Source organism: Triticum aestivum, chromosome 6B (genome assembly GCF_018294505.1).
Source record: "Triticum aestivum cultivar Chinese Spring chromosome 6B, IWGSC CS RefSeq v2.1, whole genome shotgun sequence".
In the NCBI taxonomy this organism is placed as follows: domain Eukaryota; kingdom Viridiplantae; phylum Streptophyta; class Magnoliopsida; order Poales; family Poaceae; genus Triticum; species Triticum aestivum.
The window spans coordinates 469,455,739-469,465,922 of NC_057810.1; the positions used below are offsets into that span (position 1 = coordinate 469,455,739).

Consider the following 10,184-nt stretch of genomic DNA (forward strand, 5'->3'; position numbering starts at 1 on the left):
AACCCAAGCAAACCGGCGGCGTTCCTACGCCCAATGAAAAAACGACAATTTTGCTCGCAAGCTTCAACTATGCGTACGAAAAGAGAATTACACTTTGGTATTGCCTACGGAATAGGTGAGCCGGATATGTCGGCACCTCCGTGAAGTAGTCCTTCATGGGCATCTTGTCGCCGAGAACTCGGTTGCGGGGAATGCATAGCCGGCCAACCGTGGATCAGCGACGCTTTCTCTTCGGGCCCTTCTCAACTTTGTCCACGAAATGCAACAACACTAGGTTGTCGACATCATCGTCCATGATCATCTCTTTTATGTTTGAATCATGTGACGACGACGACGACGGTAAACTCCAATCCATCTAAAAAGAATGCCCGTCCATGAATTTCTCCCAGTCAAAATTAATCAAAATTGTCAGTGGGCATTGAACATATCTTCCCCCGAAGCAAAGCCGTCCGCCCCTTTCTTCTCCTTGGCCAGCCGAAGCAAAGATGTCCGTCCCATTCTTCTTTCTCCTCCGGCCGAAGCAAAACAGGTCGAAACCCCTTCCTCCAGCACGCGCGGTTGTCCCTCGAGCGATTCTGAGGCTCACCGGCGCCGGAAACAACCGGATCCACCGGCTACAAGGCCGCACGCCAAGCTCCAGGGAGCATCTATGGCGCCGGCGGTGGCCACTCGCCCGCGGACACAAATGGGCACCCCGAGCCTCCAAATTTGGTGGAATAGATGCGACGCGGGGCGACGGAGCTAATGGACGACGCGAGGCAGCCGAGGCACCAAGAACCGGCGGGGAGATGCGACGACGACGGCAGGAAGTGGAGTCGAAACGGAAACGAGCGAAAATGGCCTTCATGCAAAGGAAAAGAGATCCGGCAAAAAAAGTGGCAAATCTCGTATATACGGCGGAAACGACCCAGAGTTTGCAGGATCCCGCAATTTTTTTTAGGATGCCTGATTATACGGGATCTATTAGGGCTGGCAAAGTCGTCCACATCTCGTAAACGGACGATTATTATGCTGGATGGAACTATATAGTCAGAAAAAAAAAGGCAGAACCTTCGAGTCGCTTGAAAAAAGAGACGCTTCGAGAGCGTTCCTGACCGTTCCCCCGTCGATTCTTCCGGTTCGACAAGGCAATCCCCGAGTGCCGTTTCAATCACAGCAACCACGCACGATCAGAATTCTCGCGCCTGAGGCGAACACCGTGATCCAGCCTTCCAGCCCTTTCGTGTCCGGCGGCCTCTCCACCCCAGTCCCCAGATTATGTCGACGCAGTCCATCTCGCCCGCCTCCGCGTCCGCGCAGTTCCCCTACCCTGCTACCGCCGCGGCTGCGGCCCCGTCGTACTTCCCCGTGCCCTTCCACCTCCAGACCTCGCAGTACCCTACCTGGCCGACGGTGGCCCCCGCGCAGCCGGCGCCGGCGTACAACGCCGTCTACCCCATGCCCCAAGTCCAGCAGGTAATAACTCCCCATTCGCGTAATTTGTTCCAGAGCTCCTCGTAATTTGCTCCATGGACGGATCCTCCCTGTAATTTGTCGGCGTAGTGAGCTAAGGTGGTCGGAGATTCGGTGGTGGGAGCGGATCTGGACGCCGCTGTGTGGCTTCTGAGGCTTGGGTCGCGCTTCGTTGTTTTAGGTTCGAAAACGCGTCCAAAGCTGCAGTAGTGTTTCTTACTTCATTGCTAGCATCCCTTCATGTTTGATTAGGGTTTAGGGCATATGGGTGATCTGATGAGTAATGGCTATGATGACAAAGCTCCGTTTGCTGAACTATCATCGGCTTCTCATCACAATACATCCACCTTTCTGCCACATATTGGTTGCACGGTGAGTGACCTGACCAAAGAATGGATGGATAAGTGAATTATCCGTCTTAGTTTTGTCCTAGCAAGACCCAGGGGAATCGTAAATGCTCAATTGGAAGCCAATTCATATTGCGATGTGTTCCTTAGCTCATCACCATGAGGTCTGACGCTATGCAAAGACAAGGATGCTAAGTGATGAGTTTATTTCCAGCCAAGCATTAGGAGGTTATATGGTATTAACTATTAACAGTAGAGGCTTGTTTCGTAGATAGGTTAGTGAAAATGACCTTTATATTCTTTGACTGGTAGTAAGTACTAAGTCTCCTATTGAGTACTAATAAGTAGCCAATTATGCTATTATTATACAGGCACAACAGCTGTTCCAGAGAGACTCGCAGATAATCAGCCCTGAAGCTCTCGCCACTGTGAAGGCTGCTATTGCAGATAATGACAAAGACAAGAAAGTTGAAGTAAACAAAAAGGCAGTTCCTCGAAAGGCAGCTGGGCAATGCTGGGAGGATCCGACGTTAGCTGACTGGCCTGAAAGTAAGCTCTCAGCCGTATTTTATAGGGAATTTTACGAAAGGTTGCAGTTCTATGATCTACATTAGAATGTAGAACATGGTAATGCAATATTTTTGTCACTTGTCTCTCTTAGCAATGAAGCTAACAAACAGCCAAAGCACCTTCCCTCTCCCAGACAAGATTAATGTTCTATGTGCTGTTCTTTCTTCTAAGATAAATTGTTGTTTCATTTTTTGTTTGTTAAAGGCAGGTTAAAGAGTTGATGCTTTCACATTGGATCTAGGTGGGCTTGCTGATGATATAGTAAACATTTTGCAATTATCTCTATGCTTACGTAAACTGTTCTATTGTGCGTTAAAGGCTAAATTGATCTTGTGGATACATTGCAATTTGCTATTTACATGGACAATTGTGGAAAATGTGATATAAATATTTTGAATTAACCTTTATACATATTTTGAAGAATTCTCTGTGATTTTTTTTTTGTAGTTATTTGAGAAGGCTAAAGAAACAAAGAACTAGCTTCCTAAAATAGTTAAAATATTTAAATATATCTCAGCTCTGGCAGATTGTCCAGCATTTGTTTATGATTTTTCAATGTGCATAAAATCAAGCATGATAATTCACTTTAATCATGGTTGGTATTTGGCAAGATAAAAAGTGTTTGTTCGGATGAAATTCCATCAAATTATCAGTTTCTTTAGAGCCCACAATCTTGCCGCTATGGTAGATAGATCACCTTTTTATCTCAGTTAACGCCTCTAGGCCTCGCTGACCATATCCCTTAGCATGACCTTAGGTGCCAAGGGCTACAAATTTTAATATTGTATTTGATTTGAAGTTGATATACATAAACTAATTAAAGTTAATTAGCTTATTATTGGTAGTTGTGATGTCTTCAAAGGCAACTTAGGATTTATATTTGCTGTGTCGGTCCAGGTGTCTCATCTTCTGCTTGTACCTGATTATTAGTAGTTGTGTCATTTAGTTGCTTTCCATTGTATGCGTATTTCTGTACCTTTCATATTTACAATTCTCACCTCCCTCCCGTGGACAGGTGACTTCCGTTTGTTTTGTGGTGATCTTGGAAATGAAGTGAATGATGATGTTCTGACCAAGACTTTTTCAAAATATCCATCCTTCAACATGGCTAAGGTGAGTCTTGCCTCTTCTACCCATGACATCGATTATATCTCTCTTTATTTGTAGTGATCTGATTATGAACACATGATGCATCAGGTTATACGGGATAAATCTACCGGTAAAACTAAAGGCTACGGGTTTGTTAGTTTCGCCAATGCATCGGATCTTGCGGCAGCACTAAAAGAGATGAACGGTAAGTATGTTGTATTAGGTGGCCTTTTACTAAATTTGCCCTTGTACTGCAGTCAAACTTATACTGCTAATATCAACCAGGTAAATATGTTGGAAATCGACCAATCAAGCTACGGAAGAGCACATGGAAGAATAGACTACGAAGCTTTGCTGAAGCCGAAGGTTAGTCCCCATGTCTGTCTTTGTGAGGCTTAATGTACTACTCTCGTATGCCGGTGCTCATTCAACTGATCTGCGCCAAATGCCTGCAGATTCGGCGACAGAAGAAGCTCAAAGTGCAGCCCAGAAGTGTTTTACACAAGTGAAGCATATTATTCTCCTAGTTTGTCACTACAAATATAGAACAGTTAATGTAAGATGTGTCTGTTTTCGCCTTATTGCGGGCTGTAACTCATATTCCAGAGTCTTTAGTGCACTCCAGTTTATGATTGCAATGTACTCCCTCCGTCCGAAAATACTTGTCATCAAAATGGAAATATCCAAATGACTAGTAGCATCTTTGTGGACGCTATGAAGTGTTCCGGTGAATAATCGATATTTGTCTCTAAAGCAAGCAAGCGCTATGAAGTGAAGCGTTCTTCTGGCTAGAGAATATTCTGTTTGCGTGAACATTTCACACATTTGGCCTTGCCTGCGCTAACAGATGACATAATGCGTTATTGAACTGCTACCTGATTTGCTAAAAAGAGGCTAGATTTTTCATGTATAACTAGCAAATCACATTGCATCAATAACAGACTCTTAATTTGCATCTTCGCCTCATCACTTATACAGCAGTTTATAAACAGAATCACTTATACAGCAGTTTATAAACTGAACGACAAGATCACCACATATCTGCATCCTCTGCGTTCTCTTCAGTTACATCAATTGGTAAAATGGCCGGCTTGGCTGACAAGGTGACTTTCAAAAGTTAATTTTGATCCCATGCATACATTCAATTCATCTTGTATGTAGCTATGGATCATGAACACCCAAACATTTTGACTTATTATTCGTCTATAATTTCCTGAAGATCAGTATGCAAAACAGTGTATCCTTGGCCACAATAAAATTCGAGAAAATAGCAGCACTTCATATTTGTGATGATTGTCGGTGTGTATTGCATTAAGAAGCCTTCATATCATCGAGCCCAACACTGGCCTGCAAGATGCGTAGATGTGGTGGAAGATTGTCATTAAAGGCAGACAACAGAGATAATAATACTGTCTTCTGATGAATGAGGGCCATACCAGGAAGTCATGATTCTCCTTGAGAAAGGGATAAAAGGTGGTGCAGAATTTCTCAATGTCTGCTTTGATATCACCCGTTCCGCTAATTACCTCCATAAATTTATCTTTGTTAGGAGCAAGCTTCATAGCCACCTGCAATGTCCTCATATGAGTAATTCATCAAAGGAAAAATACAAATGGAAGGCAAGCTAACTAATGTGTATAAATGCGATAATAAATAACAATAAGATAGCAAAAGTACCATTTCAACAGACTAGTCAAGTATTCATATAGCATTTTTTAAACTCAAAAAACTTCTCAGAAAACTCCAACAAAGCAAAGCTCATCTTTAGTTAATAATGAAACTGATGTATTGTTCTCTATGATCACTAAACCAGCAAAGTACCTGTGCTTTGTTACGAATAAGAGTGTATGACCAATCATGTTAAGCCGATGCTATCGGCTGACTACGCCTGTTCACTAATCCGGCTTCCACCTACGCTTACCCTGAACTATCGTCACATACCTACATAACCTCCATCAGAACCATTTCAACAGACTGGTCAATTGTCTTCCCAATACGTCTAGTCATGCTTCTTCGTGACATGCCATGCATTAGAGATTCATAGGAGGTAGTTAAATTGGTTTGAAAAGGAGCAGCTTCATTGTGTTTCAGTTTCTTTAAGAGAATCTGTAATAAGATTGGAAACAAATGTGGGAGGCCTGGATGAACAGGCACCAACTGCCATATAATACTCCCTCCGTCCAGAAATACTCGTCGGAGGAATGGATGTATTTTAGTTCTAGATACATTCATTTTTATGCATTTCTTCGACAAGTATTTCCAGACGGAGGGAGTAGTAAAGAAGATAAAGAAAACTCCATCAGTGACTAAATTTTGTTCTCTCAATGGACAAAAAGGGGCTGGCAACTTAGTACACAGAAAGTACCCCATGTTTATTCATCTATGGTGCCTTCAGCTAAAATATGGTCAGCAGCTTAATGTAGAAAGAGTCAAAGGGTAGCCAAGTTTTATGCATCCACGGTGCTTTCAGTTGAAACATGGCCAATAACTTAAAATACAAAAAGTAGCCAAGGTTTATTCGTATATGGTGCCTTCAGTTGGATAACACTAGTCATCCCTTTACTTTATGCATCTATGATAATGAAATATTTATTCCGACACTAAACACAGAGTTATATACTCCATCCTCTGATAATAAGTGCTTCAGCAATAGCTATTGAATAGCACTATAATTGCTTAGTTCATGATGACACCATGTATGTGCTGATTATGACTCAACATGTGGAATACTATACCGTAAAACTGGAACTGGCGAGCCACCCATGCCATTTCTTCAGAGTTTTTGTGTATGAATCAGTACATGCTTGACTCATAGTCCAGTCTGGATGGTCAAGTAGATTACGGAACAGTTCAACAAGGAAGTCCATAGCCCTGAAGGCAAAAAATATAAGTAAACACAAGTACACCAATAGGGATGTCGATTAAGCTGAAAATAGAAGAGGCAAATTAGGCAAGAGAGATTGAAGAACCTCGTGAGCCATAGAAGTCCATTTGTGCAGCTTGATGAACCCTTTGCGGTCTTCTTTTCAACTTCTTCTTGGACCATGGTGTACAAGTGCTCATATTTTGACGGGTCTGAAGAATACTTGTTCTCCAACCTCTGACAGGAGAGGATGAGGTCAGTGGTCAGGAAAAGAAATAGTAATCTGAGACAGATATAATCTATCCCATAAACAACATGACAACATCACTTGCTAACATGAAATGTAAATTCTCATCCAAAGTTTTTTGAAGATAGGATGCTTACCGTGATATTACCTCCAATATCACTCTTCACAATTGCCATAGCAGCACCAAATTTATCTGGTATTCAAAAGCAGAGAACAAAAAATGGAAAATAAGTAACACTCTGAAGTAATTTCTTGTTTGAGAAATACCACCAAGACTCCACCAAAACAAAAAGTTAGCCACAATTATTAGACTAGAGGATATTGATGTAGGACTGTGCAGTTTGGGCCAACACAAAAGTTTTCATTTAGGGACTTACAAAAGCACAACACAGACTGGTACTAAACAACTTTAAGATTTACCAGCATACAACAAAAGCTTTGAGAATAAGAAAGACGGCTTTACTGGACCATGACAAACTTAACTTGTTCTCTCATAGGTCACAAATCAATTCTGCTCAGGTGACATGTGCATCAAATCAGTTATTTGGAGGACTACATGTACATTAAACAATTTAGAGCAACCGAGCACACAAAAAACACAACTTTTGGCAAAAAGGTCGACAATTGTTTGGAAGCTCTTTCCAGCAATAAAAAAAAAGTTTGAAGGCTCTCCCAGTGAAATTGATAAGGGCAAAAGCATAAACCAAGAAAGTCATGTCCCTATGCCAAAGGCCCTGAAATATAACTACTTGTTGCTTATTTAGAACTACAAAATCGCAAGGGCTGCACAAAAAATTGTCCACTGACGATGCTAGTCTCAAACTGCCGAACGCTTGTTTCGGCAATATATCAGTTATGCATATTAATTTTACTCAGGTTGTTCACTGCTGCAACCTACTAGTACTGAAGAAAACACGGTAAATGATCAGAAATTCAGTAAAGCACCTCTTCTACCGATCCCAGCCTTGTGATGTTTAGCACTCCAATAACGCAAGATAAAGAGGTGGATTCATCATGGGAAATATGAGCAGAGGGAGTTACCCAGGACAGGCAAGATTTGCTTGCAGACATCAAGGAAGGGCTTGGCGAGCATGACCCCGCTGTCCGACCTGACATGCTTCATCCCTTCCAAACACGGAGCGAACACCGTCTCGGCCATCTCTCTCTACCTGCAGGAACCAACAAATGCATCAACCCACCACGCTCAGAACCGGTGATCCGGCAATAATCTTACATCCACTATGCCAAAGCACTCGGTATTCTGTAATCAGCGAGCTCGGTGTGAGAGTACGATCCGTAAGCATCGCTGTGGCATAATCCGAGACACCATGGATGAGATCAAACTTCCACGAACCGCATGGGCTGCCGTCCCAAGTCAACAGATGCGAAGAGAAGAAAGAAACCGTCGCTGATCTAACCTTACGGGAAAGAAACAGATCCGAAACTCACAGCGCAGCTACTGAACAGAAACTGAAGAAAGATGCCCACTCACCGCTCCACGATTTCGCAAACTGTGATGTTTTCCGCCTTCTCTGGTGCAACCTTGGGCGAGGGAAGTGCAGGAGAGAGGCCTTGCCGGTCGGTGGAGGGAGGAATCTAGCAGGGGAGGAAGTGCGATGTGGGGGAGGAAGAAGATGCCGAGTGGAGGCCACGACCCCGGACTGATCTGTTTTACTACTGCGGAATCTGTGTCCTGCCTGTCTTTTTTTTTTTTTTTTGAGGATTGTGTACTGCCTGCCTTTTTTTCCCTTTTTTTTGAGCGATTGAGGGCTTTTTTTGAGGGGTTTTTTTAGACAACCTCGCGAGACTTTTATTTAACTCATCACAATATTTACATGGACGAACGGAATACCGACGGACTGGCCAAACCAGACATGATGGCTAGGTCCCAAAATTAGAGCATGTCTCATTAAATTGTGAGCCTCAACATTTGAGCTTCTAAATTCATGAACTAAATTACATGAAATAAAAGTAGCTTGTTGTTGCTTGATCTACTTGATGATTGCCCCATAAATAGCTCCACTTCCTTTTTTAGTTTCTTCTACTACTCCCTTACAGTCGGATGCGAGTTGTATCTCTACTATTAAAGGGGGGTGGGACGTCGTGATGGTTCGACCTCCTTCCATACCCCCACCTCGTTCGATCCCCCTCCCTCTCGTACGGGAAGAAAGGACCTCGCACGAAAGAAAAATCAAAAAGAAAATAAAACAGCCCACATATGCACGTCGTCCCACCTCAAGGCCCACGCGCCCCTTCCCCCAATTCCATCGCTCTCGATCTCATGGCTTTATCGCCGTCGCTGACCTCCTCCTGCCTAATGACAACTTCGAGCGGCAACACGCTGCAGCGTATCCACCAGCCCTGAAGAAAGCGATGCAGGGAGGGCTACCATCTAATCCGATTGTGCCTTACCCGTCGTGATGCAGTAGGAGGGTGCCTTACCCGCCATCGATGGCGGCGAGCGACGTGTGGTTCACGTACCAGTTCGTCAAGTGGCTCATCGCCAAGCGATGAAGCGGTCGTTGGTTCGAGCCATGGTTAGGGTGGTGCTGGCAGCTGTGGCCTCCCGTGGCTCTGCGTGATCGTAGGCCTGGCTGGTATCTCGACTTCAGCAACTGCCCGGCTCATGCCCCCAGCTCCTCGAGTGCACATTGTTGGAAATATGCCCTAGAGGCAATAATAAAATGGTTATTATTATATTTCCTCGTTCATGATAATTGTCTTTTATTCATGCTATAATTGTGTTATCCGGAAATCGTAATACATGTGTGAATACATAAACCACAACATGTCCCTAGTAAGCCTCTAGTTGACTAGCTCGTTTATCAATAGATGGTCACGGTTTCCTCACCATGGACATTGGATGTCATTGATAACGGGATCACATCATTGGGAGAATGATGTGATGGACAAGACCCAATCCTAAGCATAGCACAAGATCGTGTAGTTCGTTTGCTAGAGCTTTTCCAATGTCAAGTATCATTTCCTTAGACCATGAGATCGTGTAACTCCCGGATGCCGTAGGAGTGCTTTGGGTGTACCAAATGTCACAACGTAACTGGGTGACTATAAAGGTATACTACAGGTATCTCTGAAAGTGTCTGTTGGGTTGACACGGATCGAGACTGGGATTTGTCACTCCGTATGACGGAGAGGTATCTCTGGGCCCACTCGGTAATGCATCATCATAATGAGATCAAAGTGACTAAGTGGTCGCTCATGGGATCATGCATTACGGTACGAGTAAAGTGACTTGCCGGTAACGAGATTAAACGAGGTATTGGGATACCGACGATCGAATCTCGGGCAAGTAACGTACTGATTGACAAAGGGAATTGTATACGGGATTACTTGAATCCTCGACATCGTGGTTCATTCGATGAGATCATCGTGGAACATGTGGGAGCCAACATGGGTATCCAGATCCCGCTGTTGGTTATTGGCCGGAGAGTCGTCTCGGTCATGTTTGCATGTCTCCTGAACCCGTAGGGTCTACACACTTAAGGTTCGGTGACGCTAGGGTTGTAGAGATACTAGTATGCGGTAACCCGAAAGTTGTTCGGAGTCCTGGATGATATCCCGTACGTCAAGAGGAGTTCCGGAATGGTACGGAGGT

At 43.8% G+C, this 10,184-nt stretch overlaps 1 protein-coding gene and 1 pseudogene across 1 annotated transcript; one reads left to right on the plus strand and one right to left on the minus strand.

Moving 5' to 3' along the window:
- The first annotated feature begins 1,077 nt into the window (after window positions 1-1,077).
- LOC123137511 (RNA-binding protein 42-like) lies at window positions 1,078-4,168 on the plus strand (annotated as a pseudogene).
- A 216-nt stretch (window positions 4,169-4,384) lies between these two features.
- LOC123137512 (glycolipid transfer protein 1) lies at window positions 4,385-8,333 on the minus strand. The gene is made up of 7 exons (XM_044557299.1): window positions 8,061-8,333; window positions 7,610-7,737; window positions 6,706-6,761; window positions 6,428-6,558; window positions 6,194-6,329; window positions 4,895-5,026; window positions 4,385-4,805 (listed from the first exon to the last, which is right to left on the minus strand). The coding sequence occupies exons 2-7, from the start codon at window positions 7,725-7,727 to the stop codon at window positions 4,770-4,772; spliced, it is 609 nt and encodes a 202-aa protein (XP_044413234.1). The 5' UTR covers window positions 7,728-7,737; window positions 8,061-8,333; the 3' UTR covers window positions 4,385-4,769.
- Window positions 8,334-10,184: the final 1,851 nt, after the last annotated feature.